Here is a 22,377-nt window from a genome sequence, read left to right on the forward strand (position 1 = left end):
TCAGTCCATGGAAATATGGAGACCCATGGTAATATGGAGATATGGACACCCAGTCATCTTAGTTGGAAGAGATGTAATTTTCGTCAAAGAATTCTCCAAATCTTGGACTTACTTGCTTTATCTCTTCATTACTCTGAATGTGGTAGTCTGAAGGGAATCTCCGGTTGACACCAAAGCACCTACATATTGCCCTCCAGGTTAACGTGTTAAATAGTATGTCAAGCTATGTCTGTGTAGCCTAAAAATTTCCCTTTCTGCCAATGTTATCTGTGAAGATCAACCCTTTGATGAAACAAAAAAGAAGCCTGTCCACCACCTGGATTTTACTGATTCCTTGGAAGGACATTAGATCTATAACAAAGACAATAAAGATATAGTTAACAAAGTCGGCCACCAGTAGTCCCTGAAAATTGGTTCCAAGGTTCTCTTTACACCTGCGTGACTAGTAAGTGTGACAACTTTGTCTATTCGAGGACCTTTGTGCCACAAATATTCCAGGTTCCAAGAGGAGCCTTGACGCTCACCCCTACAAAGCAAGCAAAGTTCAAAGTCTGCATATCCTCAAGAACATAGTCTTCCTCAAATGAGTAGTTCCCGATGAACTGTTGTAGAAGTAGTAAAACCCCAGGCAGTGTTGTATCAACTTCAACCTTTTTCCGATCGAATAGTCCTGAGATCAGTGGTACCAGTTCTTGACTAGTGGTGCAAAAGTTCCTGCAGTTTGAAGAGGACTAGTGGAGGTGGCCCCAGCTGTACTGGAAGTTGACTGGATGGTACCAGCTCAGTGAATGGGCTTGATGTTGCTCTTGCTTCTAAACCCGTAAGCAGATTTTCCAGCAACTCTCGTGGCAAGAGATTATTGACTGCATCCGTATTGTGGGTCAGAGTAACCAAGTCACCGATCAATGACGTGTCCAAACCCGTACCGTGGGATAGGTCAAGACCCTGACCAGTGGCACGGAGTGTAATATGCTGGTGGTATTGACCACTGACCTGTGCAACAAGGTTTGGACTTGTGCACCAGACACACAGGTCACGGGCCCTCTGTACGGAATGGTGTACAAGTAAAGGAAGGGCAGGAGTTAGTCAGCAGGAACATGGAATACAGAGAGAGAGAGATACCAGGAACAGAACACCGCGGACAGGAACCCGGAACTGCAAATTTGCCGCTGGTGTGGCCTTACACTTTAATGCCCCTGGCACTACTTAGGGTCGCAGTGCAGGAGGAGGAAGCTGAGTCAGAGGGAGAGGGTGCCCGCTACCCATGCCAAATCATACAGTGACATTTACTAAGATGGGAGTTCTATTTCAGATGGGTTGGATCTATGGACAACCAATCAGATACCATCTATTATCTTGTAGAAGCCGCTAAATAAATAAAAGTAGTTTCTGATTGGTTGCTCATAGCAAGATCCCTTGGGGAATAGAACTCTCATCTTGGTAAATGTCCCCTTGTGGTTGGGCATGGTAGCTGGCACCACTCTCCCTCTATGGCTATTTCAGTTATGTGCGATATTCTGGAGCTTACGCAACCCCCTAAAATGCGCTTTCTGTTTGCTCGCACAGACATCGCCGATGGAGTCCTGTTTTGGATGATACTTTATAAGACCAATATCCGCACATCCCTACATGGGCCATACATCAGCCGGGTGATTTTTACGATGCCAATATGGTCTGCCGATCATTAATCAAAAACCTCTGATTGGTGCTCCGCCAGGGAGCCTGTGAAACCAGTACGCTAAACACCGATCCCTATCATTTCTCATCTGGTATCTGGGAATAGTGAATTTCCTACATGCTGGATTCTCCCAAACAAGATATCGGCAGATCTCCAGTTCTCCGCTGACAATGGGCGAGATGTACTAAGCCTTCAAAGGTGATAAAGTGGAGTTTGATTTGGGCGGATTTCATCTGATCCTGACGCATCAGGCTGGGAAATAGTCACAGATGAGATGTTTGACGTCCCCCCAATATAATAACTGGTAATATTCTCTGTACAGCGCTGCGGAATATGTGTGCGCTATATAATAACTGGTAATAATAGTCTCTGTACAGCGCTGTGGAATATGTGTGCGCTATATAATAACTGGTAATAATATTCTCTGTACAGTGCTGTGGAATATGTGTGTGCTATATAATAACTGGTAATATTCTCTGTACAGCGCTGTGGAATATGTGTGCGCTATATAATAACTGGTAATAATAGTCTCTGTACAGCGCTGTGGAATATGTGTGCGCTATATAATAACTGGTAATAATATTCTCTGTACAGTGCTGTGGAATATGTGTGCGCTATATAATAACTGGTAATATTCTCTGTACAGCGCTGTGGAATATGTGTGCGCTATATAATAACTGGTAATATTCTCTGTACAGCGCTGTGGAATATGTGTGCGCTATATAATAACTGGTAATATTCTCTGTACAGCGCTGTGGAATATGTGTGCGCTATATAATAACTGGTAATAATATTCTCTGTACAGCGCTGTGGAATATGTGTGCGCTATATAATAACTGGTAATAATAGTCTCTGTACAGCGCTGCGGAATATGTGTGCGCTATATAATAACTGGTAATAATATTCTATGTACAGTGCTGTGGAATATGTGTGCGCTATATAATAACTGGTAATAATAGTCTCTGTACATCACTGTGGAATATGTGTGCGCTATATAATAACTGGTAATAATAGTCTCTGTACAGCGCTGCAGAATATGTGTGCGCTATATAATAACTGGTAATAATATTCACTGTACAGCGCTGCGGAATATGTGTGCGCTATATAATAACTGGTAATAATAGTCTCTGTACAGCGCTGCGGAATATGTGTGCGCTATATAATAACTAGTAATAATAATCTCTGTACAGCGCTGTGGAATATGTGTGCGCTATATAATAACTGGTAATAATATTCTCTGTACAGCGCTGCGGAATATGTGTGCGCTATATAATAACTGGTAATAATATTCACTGTACAGCACTGCGGAATATGTGTGCGCTATATAATATAACTGGTAATAATAGTCTCTGTACAGTGCTGCGGAATATGTGTGCGCTATATAATAACTGGTAATAATAGTCTCTGTACAGCGCTGTGGAATATGTGTGCGCTATATAATAACTGGTAATAATAGTCTCTGTACAGCGCTGCGGAATATGTGTGCGCTATATAATAACTGGTAATAATAGTCTCTGTACAGCGCTGTGGAATATGTGTGCGCTATATAATAACTGGTAATAATATTCTCTGTAGAGCGCTGCGGAATATGTGTGCGCTATATAATAACTGGTAATAATATTCTCTGTACAGCGCTGTGGAATATGTGTGCGCTATATAATAACTGGTAATAATATTCTCTGTACAGCACTGCAATATATGTGTGCGCTATATAATAACTGGTAATAATAGTCTCTGTACAGCGCTGCGGAATGTGTGCGCTATATAATAACTGGTAATAATAGTCTCTGTACAGCGCTGCGGAATATGTGTGCGCTATATAAATAACTGGTAATAATAGTCTCTGTACAGTGCTGCGGAATATGTGTGCGCTATATAATAACTGGTAATAATAGTCTCTGTACAGCGCTGTGGAATATGTGTGCGCTATAATAACTGGTAATAATAATAGTCTCTGTACAGCGCTGCGGAATATGTGTGCGCTATATAATAACTGGTAATAATAGTCTCTGTACAGCGCTGCGGAATATGTGTGCGCTATATAATAACTGGTAATAATATTCTCTGTACAGCACTGCGGAATATGTGTGCGCTATATAATAACTGGTAATAATAGTCTCCGTACAGCGCTGCGGAATATGTGTGCGCTATATAATAACTGGTGATAGTCTCTGTACAGAGCTGTGGAATATGTGTGCGCTATATAATAACTGGTAATAATAGTCTCTGTACAGCGCTGCGGAATATGTGTGCGCTATATAATAACTGGTAATAATAGTCTCTGTACAGCGCTGCGGAATATGTGTGCGCTATATAAATAACTGGTGATAGTCTCTGTACATTGTAGTAGTGTTTTGCCACCATTCCACCAACCAGCGCCAACTGTCATTTTTCAAACCAAGGCTGTAGACGGCTGATTGGCTGCTACTTTATTACTTTTCAAGGCTTAGTACATCTGGCCCCTATGTCTGCTTGACACGCATGGATGTCCACAGTGTTTCCAGAGGTATCCGGACTTTATGTTGACCGTTATAAGGTTGACAATAAATCGATCAACCGTTATTGGTCAACCTGTTTAAAAGGTTGACACGAAAATGGTCGACATAATTTTTTTATACTTTTCAACCCTATGTGGACTATGATTGGTAAGCATGGCACTAATTTGGGGCCCATGTGCTACAAGATAAAGACACCACAAAAACCTAAAATAAACTTGTGTCGGCGTTTGGTTCGTGTTGACATTTTGGGGGTTGCAGAAGACCCTTTCGGCCTATTGAACCAAACTGGTTTCCTGTTAGACTCCTCTGCATGGAAGGGGCAGGAGGCCAAGAACCCAGCATGGAATCCGCTGGAGGTTTTGGGCCGATGTCTTTGACTAGGACTGGGTCGGATATGCAGAGTTAGGGTGACCCCGGCCTCCTGTGTAAATATTCAGCATTTGGGGAGGGGGGCTGGGCTCTCTGCATGTCTGAAGCAGCGGATTCATTGTCTGTGCTTTCTGCCTTTTGTCCTGAAACGCTGGCACAGAGCTGTGTGACTGCAAAGAGCTGACACTTCATCTGTGGTGACACCGCACGCCTGTCCTGCCGGCGTCCCCCGATGCATCCTATGAAATGAGTCACACACCGCTTCTGGGCGTGCCGCTGTCTTTTTATACATGGAGCTATTTTTGCATCCTGGCTGCGGTTATCTCACGGGCTAGGAATTCCCTGTGAGCTGGCAGAGAGCTGGTGTGTCCCCGGATAAGGACTGCTCCTTCCCCGGTCCCTTACCTGAGGGATTCCCCTCCCCCCTGCCATGGCTGGCTGATGTCAGTGTATATGGCAAGGTGCACAGGCTCCTGTTAGGGAAGGCCGCCCGTACTACAGATGGATAAGCCCTCAGAGGCCTCAGGTTTATGCAGCCAGAGCTCTAGGATCAGAATAAATATGCCTGCCTGCGAGTTCTGCTCTTGTCACTGCAAGGTAACCTAACCCCCTGGTGCCTGGGCTGCTGGGAGCCCCTCTCCTCATAGGGGGGGAATTCTTACTGGCTGCCACAGAATGCTGACCAAATGTGCTGACCCCAGGGCTTGTCCTCGCCTGACCGCACCGACGCCCCCATTGTGCTGCTGACTGACTGAGAGGGGGATAAGGAGGCTGGACGGGCTCTCCCCATTCTCTCCCTGTCATATGTGTCCATCTTTACCTTCATCCTCTTCTGATTGTGTCTGTGACGTGCGTGGCTTGTACACTGGTGTGTGTGTGTGTGTGTGTGTGTGTGTGTGTGTGTGTGTGGAACTTATTGGGTATGATGGGGTGGGCTGTAAATGTAATGTTCAAACTTTATGTTCCAATATGGTGGTTGCATTTGTTGTACGGATGCTAGTACCGTGTGTGTGTGTGTGTGTGTGTGTGTGTGTGTGTGTGTATTCGTACTTATGCACAGTTTAGTATACCTTTTTATGTTTGGTGTCACTGATCCTGTCTCTGTGTTTCCTCAGCAGTAGACGCATCGTGGCAGCGCTGGTTTCGGAGTGGGGGTTCCTCTCGGAATGGTGTGGGGTGTCGCTCCGACCCTGCGCCTCTCTCGCAGCTGTGGATGCCAGCATGATCGGACTAGCCAGCTAGATGTGCCAGGGAAGTGTACGAGCTGCCACAGAGGGGCCACCGACCTGCCACGGGCAGCACACGGACGTGCAGGGGTAAGAGTCTATCTGTGGGTGTTCCCGAGTCATAGCTGGTGGCAAAATGCTGAAACCTGTGAATGGTGGGGTAGGTGATAAAAGCATGACTGGGTGAGGGGGGATGCAAAAAACACCAAGGGGCTGGCCAGGTTGGGGTGTTGGCAGAACACATGGTTAAGTGGTCAGGGAGCTGGAAACGCAAAGGGGAGATGGGCAGAGTGCTAGGCAAGAAAAGGGCAGATGGATGGCACTGGAAGCACACTGGAGCAGGTTGGTGGGGAAGCTAGAAGCATGCAGGGGTAGTTCAGTTGGGTGCAAGAAGCATGTAGGGGCATATCTGTGGGGCGCTTAATGCGTGCAGGGGCATATTGGTGGGGCGCTGGAAGCGCGCAGGCCGTGGGGCGCTGGAAAAGCACGCAGGGGCAGGTCGGTGGCGCGCTGGAAAAGCACGCAGGGGCAGGTCGGTGGCGCGCTGGAAAAGCACGCAGGGGCAGGTCGGTGGCGCGCTGGAAAAGCACCCGGTGGGGTGGGTGGGGGGTAGCTTGTGGGGCACTGTTCAGCAGGAGCGCTTCTACTTTTAATATCTCAACTTTACATGCTTATAACTAGGGTAAATTCTGCATTTCGTGACTTTCTCAATCTTTCTTCAGATGCAGAATAATCTGGACTCCCCGGGGTTCGTGTAGACCACTTGAGAAGGGCTCCTCCCTGGCCCCACCTATACAAAGCTGTGCAGGAGCTCACCACTTCTCCCAGTCTGTCCTGCACTTTGGCGGATCAGTCTTGGTGGATCCATGAGGCACATCCAGATGGACACATCACCCACGGAGGAGGTAGATGGAGATAGCAGCCAGTCTGTGCCTGTGGACACCTCTCCAGGCCAGACTGGAGTTCTAAATGCTGCTCAGGACTGCAGGGTAGTTGTGGGGTTTCCAGAGGAGCACAAACTCCAGAAGGTTTATCACGTTTCCATAACATCAGACGTGCCTGGGCCCAAAGCCATTTGCCGCCAAGCCTTGAAGAGACCACCAGAACCGCTTGTAGAACCAGCAAGAAGTCCAAGGAGAGCACTCTGGGGTCAGGCTAGGAATGATGGCCCCCCTGGGCACTTTCAGCCTGATGAAGATGAAGAGGATGTGTTTGAGGACGGATTACTGTCAGAAGAGATGCCAATGTGCAGTTCCGCTCAGCATTTCTCCCATAGTGGTTTGCAAGTCACCGAACACAGAGCCGATGGCTTCCCTTCCAAGGATCATCTCGGCAGGCGTTTGATCGTTCAACCTACACCTATAGTTGGTCTTAAAAGGACTGACTCCCCCTGCCCTCCACCCTGCACCACTTTGCACAAAAGCACCCCAAAAGAAACCCAGCTGGGGAACTCTGAAGGACTGTCCACCGCCTCTGAAGCCAATGGGACAAATATCTCAATCGACCCAAAGACTTCAGAGGAGTCTGGCGGTCACCAGCATATACTTGATATTGTTTTGCACAACAATGCACATCCGGAGACATCCACAGGAAAGCTAGAAGAGGTCCACCTGGAAGGTAGTCTCGACTGTTCCAATGGGAACTTGGCTGGTTCTGTAGCACCTGAAGATACATCGGTTCCTGGTGAGGTTCTCCAGGGTGCCGATGGAGAAGACCTGAATTCTATAGAGAGGACTCCCCCTGGTCTTGTCCGTCTGTGCTCCTCTGGAAGTAGTAGTAGTAACGCGGTGAAGAGAAAGCTCCTTCCCTCCTCAGAGACCGGGGAATCTTGTTCTGAAGATGAAGGACACAGCAAGAGGTTGAGAGGAGGAGAGAACTGTCAGGCTCTCCATGGCTCCTGCAGGAGCACAGACTCCAAGGCTGCACCTTTCTGGAACCATCTCCTGCCAACAGCTCGGAATTCACAGAAGGTGAGGCTTGCAGCCAGCCCTTTACATTGCACTGGTTTCCCAGCCGTCCCCCCCCAGTATATACTTTATGTTCTGTGCTCTGGTGTACAGTATAGGCGACATCTTCTTTCACATCATCTCTAACTAGAACAGGTGTGCCCCTGTATAACAGCACTACTCTCACCATCAGGTAGTGCTCCCTGTATGTACCCCTGTATAACAGCACTACTCTCTCCATCAGGTAGTGCTCCCTCTATATACCCCTGTATAACAGCACTACTCTAACCATCAGGTCGTGCTCCCTGTATATACCCCTGTATAACAGCACTACTCTCACCATCAGGTAGTGCTCCCTGTATAACAGCGCTTCTCTCACCATCAGGTAGTGCTCCCTGTATGTACCCGTGTATAACAGCTCTTCTCTCACCATCAGGTAGTGCTCCCTCTATGTACCCCTGTATAACAGCACTACTCTCACCATCAGGTAGTGCTCCCTGTATAACAGCGCTTCTCTCACCATCAGGTAGTGCTCCCTGTATATACCCCTGTATAACAGCACTACTCTCACCATCAGGTAGTGCTCCCTCTATGTACCCCTGTATAACAGCACTACTCTCACCATCAGGTAGTGCTCCCTCTATGTACCCCTGTATAACAGCTCTTCTCTCACCATCAGGTAGTGCTCCCTGTATATACCCCTGTATAACAGCGCTTCTCTCACCATCAGGTAGTGCTCACTCTATGTACCCCTGTATAACAGCGCTTCTCTCACCATCAGGTAGTGCTCCCTCTATGTACCCCTGTATAACAGCATTACTCTCACCATCAGGTAGTGCTCCCTGTATGTACCCCTGTATAACAGCTCTTCTCTCACCATCAGGTAGTGCTCCCTCTATGTACCCCTGTATAACAGCTCTTCTCTCACCATCAGGTAGTGCTCCCTCTATGTACCCCTGTATAACAGCGCTTCTCTCGCCATCAGGTAGTGCTCTCTCTATATACCCCTGTATAACAGCACTACTCTCACCATCAGGTAGTGCTCCCTCTATGTACCCCTGTATAACAGCACTACTCTCACCATCAGGTAGTGCTCCCTCTATGTACCCCTGTATAACAGCTCTTCTCTCACAATCAGGTAGTGCTCCCTCTATGTACCCTCATATAACAGCGCTTCTCTCACCATCAGGTAGTGCTCCCTCTATGTACCCCTGTATAACAGCGCTTCTCTCACCATCAGGTAGTGCTCCCTGTATATACCCCTGTATAACAGCGCTTCTCTCACCATCAGGTAGTGCTCCCTGTATATACCCCTGTATAACAGCTCTTCTCTCACCATCAGGTAGTGATCCCTCTGTACCCCTGTATAACAGCGCTTCTCTCACCATCAGGTAGTGCTCCCTGTATATACCCCTGTATAACAGCGCTTCTCACCATCAGGTAGTGCTCTCTCTATGTACCCCTGTATAACAGCGCTTCTCTCACCATTAGGTAGTGCTCCCTGTATAACAGCCCTTCTCTCACCATCAGGTAGTGCTCCCTGTATGTACCCGTGTATAACAGCTCTTCTCTCACCATCAGGTAGTGCTCCCTCTATGTACCCCTGTATAACAGCGCTTCTCTCACCATCAGGTAGTGCTCCCTGTATATACCCCTGTATAACAGTGCTTCTCTCACCATCAGGTAGTGCTCCCTCTATATACCCCTGTATAACAGCGCTTCTCTCACCATCAGGTAGTGCTCCCTCTATATACCCCTGTATAACAGCGCTTCTCTCACCATCAGGTAGTGCTCCCTCTATGTACCCCCGTATAACAGCGCTTCTCTCACCATCAGGTAGTGCTCCCTCTATGTACCCCTGTATAACAGCGCTTCTCACCATCAGGTAGTGCTCTCTCTATATACCCCTGTATAACAGCTCTTCTCTTACCATCAGGTAGTGCTCCCTCTATGTACCCCTGTATAACAGCGCTTCTCTCACCATCAGGTAGTGCTCCCTCTATGTGCCCCTGTATAACAGCTCTTCTCTCACCATCAGGTAGTGCTCCCTCTATGTACCCCTGTATAACAGCTCTTCTCTCACCATCAGGTAGTGCTCCCTGTATAACAGCGCTTCTCTCACCATCAGGTAGTGCTCCCTGTATATACCCCTGTATAACAGCGCTTCTCTCACCATCAGGTAGTGCTCTCTCTCTGTACCCCTGTATAACAGCGCTTCTCTCACCATCAGGTAGTGCTCCCTGTATAACAGCGCTTCTCTCACCATCAGGTAGTGCTCCCTCTATGTACCCCTGTATAACAGCGCTTCTCTCACCATCAGGTAGTGCTCCCTGTATGTACCCCTGTATAACAGCTCTTCTCTCACCATCAGGTAGTGCTCCCTCTATGTACCCCTGTATAACAGCTCTTCTCTCACCATCAGGTAGTGCTCCCTCTATGTACCCCTGTATAACAGCTCTTCTCTCACCATCAGGTAGTGCTCCCTCTATGTACCCCTGTATAACAGCTCTTCTCTCACCATCAGGTAGTGCTCCCTCTATGTACCCCTGTATAACAGCGCTTCTCTCACCATCAGGTAGTGCTCCCTCTATGTACCCCTGTATAACAGCGCTTCTCTCACCATCATGTAGTGCTCCCTCTATGTACCCCTGTATAACAGCGCTTCTCTCACCATCAGGTAGTGCTCCCTCTATGTACCCCTGTATAACAGCGCTTCTCTCACCATCAGGTAGTGCTCTCTCTATGTACCCCTGTATAACAGCGCTTCTCTCACCATCAGGTAGTGCTCTCTCTATGTACCCCTGTATAACAGCGCTTCTCTCACCATCAGGTAGTGCTCCCTCTATGTACCCCTGTATAACAGCGCTTTTCTCACCATTAGGTAGTGCTCCCTCTATGTACCCCTGTATAACAGCACTACTCTCACCATCAGGTAGTGCTCCCTCTATGTACCCTCATATAACAGCGCTTCTCTCACCATCAGGTAGTGCTCCCTGTATATACCCCTGTATAACAGCGCTTCTCTCACCATCAGGTAGTGCTCTCTCTATGTACCCCTGTATAACAGCGCTTCTCTCACCATCAGGTAGTGCTCCCTGTATAACAGCGCTTCTCTCACCATCAGGTAGTGCTCCCTCTATGTACCCCTGTATAACAGCGCTTCTCTCACCATCAGGTAGTGCTCCCTCTATGTACCCCTGTATAACAGCGCTTCTCTCACCATCAGGTAGTGCTCCCTCTATGTACCCCCGTATAACAGCGCTTCTCTCACCATCAGGTAGTGCTCCCTCTATGTACCCCTGTATAACAGCGCTTCTCACCATCAGGTAGTGCTCTCTCTATATACCCCTGTATAACAGCTCTTCTCTTACCATCAGGTAGTGCTCCCTCTATGTACCCCTGTATAACAGCGCTTCTCTCACCATCAGGTAGTGCTCCCTCTATGTGCCCCTGTATAACAGCGCTTCTCTCACCATCAGGTAGTGCTCCCTCTATGTACCCCTGTATAACAGCTCTTCTCTCACCATCAGGTAGTGCTCCCTGTATAACAGCGCTTCTCTCACCATCAGGTAGTGCTCCCTGTATATACCCCTGTATAACAGCGCTTCTCTCACCATCAGGTAGTGCTCTCTCCATGTACCCCTGTATAACAGCGCTTCTCTCACCATCAGGTAGTGCTCCCTGTATAACAGCGCTTCTCTCACCATCAGGTAGTGCTCCCTCTATGTACCCCTGTATAACAGCGCTTCTCTCACCATCAGGTAGTGCTCCCTGTATGTACCCCTGTATAACAGCTCTTCTCTCACCATCAGGTAGTGCTCCCTCTATGTACCCCTGTATAACAGCGCTTCTCTCACCATCAGGTAGTGCTCCCTCTATGTACCCCTGTATAACAGCGCTTCTCTCACCATCAGGTAGTGCTCCCTCTATGTACCCCTGTATAACAGCGCTTCTCTCACCATCAGGTAGTGCTCTCTCTATGTACCCCTGTATAACAGCGCTTCTCTCACCATCAGGTAGTGCTCCCTCTATGTACCCCTGTATAACAGCGCTTTTCTCACCATTAGGTAGTGCTCCCTCTATGTACCCCTGTATAACAGCTCTTCTCTCACAATCAGGTAGTGCTCCCTCTATGTACCCTCATATAACAGCGCTTCTCTCACCATCAGGTAGTGCTCCCTCTATGTACCCCTGTATAACAGCGCTTCTCTCACCATCAGGTAGTGCTCCCTGTATATACCCCTGTATAACAGCGCTTCTCTCACCATCAGGTAGTGCTCCCTGTATATACCCCTGTATAACAGCTCTTCTCTCACCATCAGGTAGTGATCCCTCTGTACCCCTGTATAACAGCGCTTCTCTCACCATCAGGTAGTGCTCCCTGTATATACCCCTGTATAACAGCGCTTCTCACCATCAGGTAGTGCTCTCTCTATGTACCCCTGTATAACAGCGCTTCTCTCACCATTAGGTAGTGCTCCCTGTATAACAGCCCTTCTCTCACCATCAGGTAGTGCTCCCTGTATGTACCCGTGTATAACAGCTCTTCTCTCACCATCAGGTAGTGCTCCCTCTATGTACCCCTGTATAACAGCGCTTCTCTCACCATCAGGTAGTGCTCCCTCTATGTACCCCTGTATAACAGCGCTTCTCTCACCATCAGGTAGTGCTCCCTGTATATACCCCTGTATAACAGCGCTTCTCTCACCATCAGGTAGTGCTCCCTCTATATACCCCTGTATAACAGCGCTTCTCTCACCATCAGGTAGTGCTCCCTCTATATACCCCTGTATAACAGCGCTTCTCTCACCATCAGGTAGTGCTCCCTCTATGTACCCCCGTATAACAGCGCTTCTCTCACCATCAGGTAGTGCTCCCTCTATGTACCCCTGTATAACAGCGCTTCTCACCATCAGGTAGTGCTCTCTCTATATACCCCTGTATAACAGCTCTTCTCTTACCATCAGGTAGTGCTCCCTCTATGTACCCCTGTATAACAGCGCTTCTCTCACCATCAGGTAGTGCTCCCTCTATGTGCCCCTGTATAACAGCTCTTCTCTCACCATCAGGTAGTGCTCCCTCTATGTACCCCTGTATAACAGCTCTTCTCTCACCATCAGGTAGTGCTCCCTGTATAACAGCGCTTCTCTCACCATCAGGTAGTGCTCCCTGTATATACCCCTGTATAACAGCGCTTCTCTCACCATCAGGTAGTGCTCTCTCTCTGTACCCCTGTATAACAGCGCTTCTCTCACCATCAGGTAGTGCTCCCTGTATAACAGCGCTTCTCTCACCATCAGGTAGTGCTCCCTCTATGTACCCCTGTATAACAGCGCTTCTCTCACCATCAGGTAGTGCTCCCTGTATGTACCCCTGTATAACAGCTCTTCTCTCACCATCAGGTAGTGCTCCCTCTATGTACCCCTGTATAACAGCTCTTCTCTCACCATCAGGTAGTGCTCCCTCTATGTACCCCTGTATAACAGCTCTTCTCTCACCATCAGGTAGTGCTCCCTCTATGTACCCCTGTATAACAGCTCTTCTCTCACCATCAGGTAGTGCTCCCTCTATGTACCCCTGTATAACAGCGCTTCTCTCACCATCAGGTAGTGCTCCCTCTATGTACCCCTGTATAACAGCGCTTCTCTCACCATCATGTAGTGCTCCCTCTATGTACCCCTGTATAACAGCGCTTCTCTCACCATCAGGTAGTGCTCCCTCTATGTACCCCTGTATAACAGCGCTTCTCTCACCATCAGGTAGTGCTCTCTCTATGTACCCCTGTATAACAGCGCTTCTCTCACCATCAGGTAGTGCTCTCTCTATGTACCCCTGTATAACAGCGCTTCTCTCACCATCAGGTAGTGCTCCCTCTATGTACCCCTGTATAACAGCGCTTTTCTCACCATTAGGTAGTGCTCCCTCTATGTACCCCTGTATAACAGCACTACTCTCACCATCAGGTAGTGCTCCCTCTATGTACCCTCATATAACAGCGCTTCTCTCACCATCAGGTAGTGCTCCCTGTATATACCCCTGTATAACAGCGCTTCTCTCACCATCAGGTAGTGCTCTCTCTATGTACCCCTGTATAACAGCGCTTCTCTCACCATCAGGTAGTGCTCCCTGTATAACAGCGCTTCTCTCACCATCAGGTAGTGCTCCCTCTATGTACCCCTGTATAACAGCGCTTCTCTCACCATCAGGTAGTGCTCACTCTATGTACCCCTGTATAACAGCACTACTCTCACCATCAGGTAGTGCTCCCTCTATGTACCCCTGTATAACAGCGCTTCTCTCACCATCAGGTAGTGCTCCCTCTATGTACCCCCGTATAACAGCGCTTCTCTCACCATCAGGTAGTGCTCCCTCTATGTACCCCTGTATAACAGCGCTTCTCACCATCAGGTAGTGCTCTCTCTATATACCCCTGTATAACAGCTCTTCTCTTACCATCAGGTAGTGCTCCCTCTATGTACCCCTGTATAACAGCGCTTCTCTCACCATCAGGTAGTGCTCCCTCTATGTGCCCCTGTATAACAGCGCTTCTCTCACCATCAGGTAGTGCTCCCTCTATGTACCCCTGTATAACAGCTCTTCTCTCACCATCAGGTAGTGCTCCCTGTATAACAGCGCTTCTCTCACCATCAGGTAGTGCTCCCTGTATATACCCCTGTATAACAGCGCTTCTCTCACCATCAGGTAGTGCTCTCTCCATGTACCCCTGTATAACAGCGCTTCTCTCACCATCAGGTAGTGCTCCCTGTATACCAGCGCTTCTCTCACCATCAGGTAGTGCTCCCTCTATGTACCCCTGTATAACAGCGCTTCTCTCACCATCAGGTAGTGCTCCCTGTATGTACCCCTGTATAACAGCTCTTCTCTCACCATCAGGTAGTGCTCCCTCTATGTACCCCTGTATAACAGCTCTTCTCTCACCATCAGGTAGTGCTCCCTCTATGTACCCCTGTATAACAGCTCTTCTCTCACCATCAGGTAGTGCTCCCTCTATGTACCCCTGTATAACAGCGCTTCTCTCACCATCAGGTAGTGCTCCCTCTATGTACCCCTGTATAACAGCGCTTCTCTCACCATCAGGTAGTGCTCTCTCTATGTACCCCTGTATAACAGCGCTTCTCTCACCATCAGGTAGTGCTCCCTCTATGTACCCCTGTATAACAGCGCTTTTCTCACCATTAGGTAGTGCTCCCTCTATGTACCCCTGTATAACAGCACTACTCTCACCATCAGGTAGTGCTCCCTCTATGTACCCTCATATAACAGCGCTTCTCTCACCATCAGGTAGTGCTCCCTGTATATACCCCTGTATAACAGCGCTTCTCTCACCATCAGGTAGTGCTCTCTCTATGTACCCCTGTATAACAGCGCTTCTCTCACCATCAGGTAGTGCTCCCTGTATAACAGCGCTTCTCTCACCATCAGGTAGTGCTCCCTCTATGTACCCCTGTATAACAGCGCTTCTCTCACCATCAGGTAGTGCTCACTCTATGTACCCCTGTATAACAGCACTACTCTCACCATCAGGTAGTGCTCCCTCTATGTACCCCTGTATAACAGCGCTTCTCTCACCATCAGGTAGTGCTCTCTCTATGTACCCCTGTATAACAGCGCTTCTCTCACCATCAGGTAGTGCTCCCTCTATGTACCCCTGTATAACAGCACTTCTCTCACCATCAGGTAGTGCTCCCTCTATATACCCCTGTATAACAGCGCTTCTCTCACCATCAGGTAGTGCTCCCTGTATATACCCTTGTATAACCGCTCTCTCTCATTGGGGCAGATGTATTAAGCCAGGTGAAGAGATAAACTGGAAGGAGATAACGCACCAGCCAATCAGCTCCCAACTGTCATTTTCAAATACAGTTGATCGGCTGGTGATTATCTTTTTCCACTTTATCTCCACTACACTGTGCGCCTCTGGTATGTAGCTGTAACCCATAGCAACCTGTCATATGCTACCTCTGTACCTGACCTATGCTTTGCACCTTTGATATATAGCTGTAACCAACAGCAACCAGTAAAAATCTACTTTTCATTTACTAAGCGCCAAAAAACTCTTGGACCTTTTTAAGCAACTTTTTTTTTTTCTGTGCACCAATGACCTTAGATGTTCCTTAGGACACATGCTGAGACGCATAGCAACCAACAATGGTAACGGCACCTTCATCTAGCTACACCATATTCCTATATCCGCTATATGAGGGAAGCGTATGTAAAGAATGTCAGAAACGTGTAAATGACAGAACAGAACATCGCTGCTAACGAGGCGGAATAATAATTCATATAGAATAGAATATTTCTGTTTGTTGGTTTATGGAGCATTGATCCCTACTGCAGCAAGATAGGCTGCGATCACGGGGATAGGTGATCCAGAATGTTCTGTGCCCTCTTCTCATTGTCTTGCCACACACGTGATAGGTGCCCTCTTCTCATTGTCTTGCCACACACGTGATAGGTGCCCTCTCGTCATTGTCTTGCCGCACACGTGATAGGTGCCCTCACCTCATTGTCTTGCCGCACACGTGATAGGTGCCCTCACCTCATTGTCTTGCCGCACACGTGATAGGTGCCCTCACCTCATTGTCTTGCCGCACACGTGATAGGTGCCCTCACCTCATTGTCTTGCCGCACACGTGATAGGTGCCCTCACCTCATTGTCTTGCCGCACACGTGATAGGTGCCCTCTCGTCATTGTCTTCCCGCACGTGATAGGTGCCCTCTCCTCATTGTCTTGCCGCACACGTGATAGGTGCCCTCACCTCATTGTCTTGCCGCACACGTGATATGTGCCCTCTCCTCATTGTCTTGCAGCACGTGATAGGTGCCCTCTCCTCATTGTCTTGCCGCACACGTGATAGGTGCCCTCTCGTCATTGTCTTCCCGCACGTGATATGTGCCCTCTCCTCATTGTCTTGCCGCACACGTGATAGGTTCTCTCTCCTCATTGTCTTGCCGCACACGTGATAGGTGCCCTCTCCTCATTGTCTTGCCGCACACGTGATAGGTGCCCTCTCCTCATTGTCATGCCGCACACGTGATAGGTGCCCTCTCCTCATTGTCTTGCCGCACACGTGATAGGTGCCCTCTCGTCATTGTCTTCCCGCACGTGATAGGTGCCCTCTCCTCATTGTCTTGCCGCACACGTGATAGGTGCCCTCACCTCATTGTCTTGCCGCACACGTGATATGTGCCCTCTCCTCATTGTCTTGCAGCACGTGATAGGTGCCCTCTCCTCATTGTCTTGCCGCACACGTGATAGGTGCCCTCACCTCATTGTCTTGCCGCACACGTGATAGGTGCCCTCTCGTCATTGTCTTCCCGCACGTGATAGGTGCCCTCTCCTCATTGTCTTGCCGCACACGTGATAGGTGCCCTCACCTCATTGTCTTGCCGCACACGTGATATGTGCCCTCTCCTCATTGTCTTGCAGCACGTGATAGGTGCCCTCTCCTCATTGTCTTGCCGCACACGTGATAGGTGCCCTCTCGTCATTGTCTTCCCGCACGTGATATGTGCCCTCTCCTCATTGTCTTGCCGCACACGTGATAGGTTCTCTCTCCTCATTGTCTTGCCGCACACGTGATAGGTGCCCTCTCCTCATTGTCTTGCCGCACACGTGATAGGTGCCCTCTCCTCATTGTCATGCCGCACACGTGATAGGTGCCCTCTCCTCATTGTCTTGCCGCACACGTGATAGGTGCCCTCTCGTCATTGTCTTCCCGCACGTGATAGGTGCCCTCTCCTCATTGTCTTGCCGCACACGTGATAGGTGCCCTCACCTCATTGTCTTGCCGCACACGTGATATGTGCCCTCTCCTCATTGTCTTGCAGCACGTGATAGGTGCCCTCTCCTCATTGTCTTGCCGCACACGTGATAGGTGCCCTCTCCTCATTGTCTTGCCGCACACGTGATATGTGCCCTCTCCTCATTGTCTTGCAGCACGTGATAGGTGCCCTCTCCTCATTGTCTTGCCGCACACGTGATAGGTGCCCTCTCCTCATTGTCTTGCCGCACACGTGATAGGTGCCCTCTCGTCATTGTCTTCCCGCACGTGATAGGTGCCCTCTCCTCATTGTCTTGCCGCACACGTGATAGGTTCTCTCTCCTCATTGTCTTGCCGCACACGTGATAGGTGCCCTCTCCTCATTGTCTTCCCGCACGTGATAGGTGCCCTCTCGTCATTGTCTTCCCGCACATGATAGGTGCCCTCTCCTCATTGTCTTGCCGCACACGTGATAGGTGCCCTCTCGTCATTGTCTTGCCGCACACGTGATAGGTACCCTCTCGTCATTGTCTTCCCGCACGTGATAGGTGCCCTCTCCTCATTGTCTTGCCGCACACGTGATAGGTGCCCTCTCGTCATTGTCTTGCCGCACACGTGATAGGTACCCTCTCGTCATTGTCTTCCCGCACGTGATAGGTGCCCTCTCCTCATTGTCTTGCCGCACACGTGATATGTGCCCTCTCCTCATTGTCTTGCAGCACGTGATAGGTGCCCTCTCCTCATTGTCTTGCCGCACACGTGATAGGTGCCCTCTCCTCATTGTCTTGCCGCACACGTGATAGGTGCCCTCTCGTCATTGTCTTCCCGCACGTGATAGGTGCCCTCTCCTCATTGTCTTGCCGCACACGTGATAGGTTCTCTCTCCTCATTGTCTTGCCGCACACGTGATAGGTGCCCTCTCCTCATTGTCTTCCCGCACGTGATAGGTGCCCTCTCGTCATTGTCTTCCCGCACATGATAGGTGCCCTCTCCTCATTGTCTTGCCGCACACGTGATAGGTGCCCTCTCGTCATTGTCTTGCCGCACACGTGATAGGTACCCTCTCGTCATTGTCTTCCCGCACGTGATAGGTGCCCTCTCCTCATTGTCTTGCCGCACACGTGATAGGTGCCCTCTCGTCATTGTCTTGCCGCACACGTGATAGGTACCCTCTCGTCATTGTCTTCCCGCACGTGATAGGTGCCCTCTCCTCATTGTCTTGCCGCACACGTGATATGTGACTGTGTTATTTGTAGCAGCACCTGGCTCTCGGTCACACTGTGGTGTTTGACTGATTTACCTCTAGGACAATGGTGGGACCGTCATCACTACCTGACACATTTTCAAAGATCCACAGGTGATCTTGAAAACATGAACTCTTTGGGCTGATTCACACACTGCACTGCGGTTTCAATCAGAATGGCGGCGCCTTCCACATGCACCGGTTCTTAGCCGGATTTAATGGAATGTATGTATGTATGTATGTATGTATGTATGTATGTATGTATGTGTATGTATATATGTATATATATATATATATATATATATATATATATATATATATATATATATATATATATATATATATATATATATATATATATATTTACTGCAGGTTGGGGGCATGGCGCAGGTCAGAGTACCGGGCATACTTCAGGTTGGGGGCATGGGGCAGAACAGGGTGCTGGGGTAAGGCAGGCTGAGGGGAATCTGGTTTTTGGATTCCTTACAGGCAGGTTGACCATGGTGAGTCTGTTGGGTGTATAAGCCAGGAGGCGGCTGCTATGTGTCACCCCTGAAGGCTGTGACTGATGTGGAGACAGGAATGTGACAGTCACCCGCAGGTCAGGGCGATAGGACCTGGGGAGAGTCCCAGTCACTGTAGCCTGGCACAGGTCACTGCATTGTACACTGTGCTGTGCTCAGCAGTACTGCTGGTGTCATGGTGTCCTACCCCCTCGCTCATTGCTGGCATTCTGTGCCCCTCCATGATCTCCCAGTGTCTGCCCACTGCCCGCACTCCTCTCTCCGCGGGCTCCCTCTGGCCCTTGTATCCTTCCTCCTGGTTATATAGTGATAATACAATGAGAGATTCCTGTTCATCAGAGCTTATAGTGGGCCAGTGAGTGATGTGGAGACCGGCCGGCATGTTGTGTAGGAGCCCTACATATAAACCTACATGAATGCAAAGGGGCTGATGCTGCGCTGGGAGCAAAGCATAAGGATCCAGTTACCGTATACCTGGTTAACGCCATGCTGCGCTGCAGGGGGGCAGGTGTAGGCAGGTCTAATGTGCACCTGGGTAACGCCATGCTGCGCTGCAGGGGGGCAGGTGTAGGCAGGTCTAACGCGCACCTTGGTAACCTCATGCGGTGCTGCAGGGGGACAGGAGTAACCTGCACATGGATATCTCCATGCTGCGCTGCAGGGGGGCAGGTCTAATGTGCACCTGGGTAACATCATGCTGTGCTGCAGGGGGGCAGGTGTAACATGCACCTGGGTAACGCCATGCTGTGCTGCAGGGGGCAGGTGTAACGTGAGCAGAGAATGTTAGATGTAACTGGGGTGTTTAGTTCTAAATTGCAGTGTAAGAATAAGGTTGCCCTGTATGTGTGAGTTACATGCAAAAGCAGCCGGTATTTACCCTACATGTGCTTGTGCGCATGACTGTCGTGTCTCGCTTCCCCTCATGCTCAGGACTCTCCCTGTCTGGCATGTCTCTGGCATCTGCGGGTCCTGATGTAGCCTCCGCTCCCCCTGGGATGTAGTATCAGCCCCTGTAACGCTGCATCTGTGAGGGTTTGTCACAGGCAGGAGACGGTTAATCTGGTGTGATTCCAGTGACGCTAGGGTGTGAATGCTACGTCCCCTGGGCGATTCCCTGCTATAAACACTGATTATATTAATGACGGAATTATTCATGGTGACGGGTTACTAATGTCCCCGCACAGCGGGTCTCCTGTCGCTGTAATCCTGCTCTCCCCGGGGCCTTTATGGGGCACCTAATCCCCGATATGTGGCCTCATTCAGCCCGATCATCCCGCGCCGCGCGACGTGTTTGTGGTTACATAGAACCCATTCAGTGCGTCTGAGCGACTGCTTCTGCCTCATTGTACTCTCGTGATGTCACAGGCCGCAGCCTCACTCAGTCTCATTACCAGCTCTATATGTAATGGGATGTATGTATGTATGTATGACCTGCACACGGTGGTCTGTAGGCCAAACTGAAACATGACATTCTTCCAGCATAAGACACAATGGAGGAAACCTTTCAGAGCGATGTGCTGCAGAGAATCGCTGCAATCCTCTGCTGCGCACATAAATTGTCCAGTTGCGGTACTTCTGAGGAAATCCGTTCCTGTGTTTCATTTTTAGCTGTCCCTTTGTTCCCATCGATTCGCCTGGGTCACTAGAGGTGACTGCGTATGTGCCCATACACGTGTCAGGCCCATCCTGTGGGTATGTGACCATGGGGCTGTCACACCTGGAAACTTCCTGTCACAGGTGTGTGACCACTGGCAGGTAGGTGAGGACAATGCAGAACACCCTACAGTGAGGGTCAGCAGTGTGTTAGGGCGGGGCAGCTGTGGGACAGGGGCAGAGAGAATTCTGGGGTCCTGTCATGCTGGCCTGGGTACAGAGGAGGTGTGCGGGGGCAGAGACGTTCAGGAGATCCCAGTGCGATGGACCTAGTACTGGTAGGTTCCTTATTAGCAGATTCCGGGCCAGATTCTCGAAGCTTCAAAAGTGATAAAATTGAGAGTGATAAACAGCCAGCCAATCAGCTCCTGTCTGACATTTTTCAAACACAGTCTGTGACATGGCAGGTAGGAGCTGATTGGCTGGCTGTTTATCATTTTCCATTTTATCACTTTTGAAGCTTAGAGAATCTGGCCTTGTGTCTCATTTATGGGTTATCGGCATCGCTAATTACCTAGAACACTAATTACTATGGGAAATGTGTGTAAACGTTCCCAAATGTAATAGAACGATGTCTGATATCTCAGTTGAGTTTGTATGTTCTCCTCGCGTGTGTGGCCCCATTTAATAGGGAACATGGGCAGATGTATTAAGCCTGCTTAAGTGACAAGAGGGCCGGTGATCACGCAGAAGCCAATCGGCCCCTAACTAATTTTTTTAAACACCACGTTTGACTAAACAGGTGAAAGCTGATTGGCTGCTAAGTTATCACTGGACACGTTATCACTTCACCCGACTTAATAAATCTGCCCCATAGGGTTGTACACAGCGCTGATATTTACGATGTTCAGCGGTTATCGGCCAACTGTGCGTGCGTGGCGATGTACGTGTGGCAAGTAACCGGTCTCTGGGTCTATCAGGTGACTTGCATGCGGGTCATTTGTGTGGAGGAATGGGAAGCGACGGCGAAAAGGCACATGTATTTTTGCAGTGCGTTGTAGCCTGCGACTGCGCTCCAGTACGCAGAGCACATTGCGCCAGCGCCTCCGTTCCTGCGACCATACCAACGTTTATATGTACATTTTATTCATGAATCGGAAACAGATCCATCCAATTGCAGTCGGGGTTGTGTTTGTAAAATGCGGCAATGGTTTTAAACCATTTCCAGACCGCAGTCCCTGCTGCTCTGGTTTTCATTGGTCAGGATCAGGGCACAGCAGCCATCATGATCTAGGACAGGGCTTGGCAACACCGGCCCTCCAGATGTTGGTGAACTACACATCCCAGGATGCTTTGCATTAGTTTTGCTATGTGGCCATGCTGAAACTGATGGCATGCTGGGATGTGTAGTTCTCTAACATCTGGAGGGCCGGTGTTGCCCAGCCCTGATCTAGGAGGTAGCTGAGATGCTGTCGCTTTACTGCATTTGTGTAGTAAACGGTTGTCTGCGAGACT

The 22,377-nt window shown here is 49.3% G+C and overlaps 1 protein-coding gene across 1 annotated transcript in view; it reads left to right on the forward strand.

Moving 5' to 3' along the window:
• ATOSB (atos homolog B) overlaps window positions 1-22,377 on the forward strand; it is a 52,191-nt gene that overhangs the window by 19,878 nt on the left and 9,936 nt on the right. Inside the window, 3 exon segments of the mRNA XM_083155410.1 lie at window positions 5,661-5,861; window positions 6,494-6,564; window positions 6,567-7,741. Of these exon segments, the coding sequence (XP_083011536.1) occupies window positions 5,788-5,861; window positions 6,494-6,564; window positions 6,567-7,741 (1,320 nt within the window). The 5' untranslated portion in view covers window positions 5,661-5,787.

This window comes from Crinia signifera, chromosome 1 (genome assembly GCF_055691185.1).
Source record: "Crinia signifera chromosome 1, ASM5569118v1, whole genome shotgun sequence".
NCBI classification, from domain to species: Eukaryota; Metazoa; Chordata; class Amphibia; order Anura; family Myobatrachidae; genus Crinia; species Crinia signifera.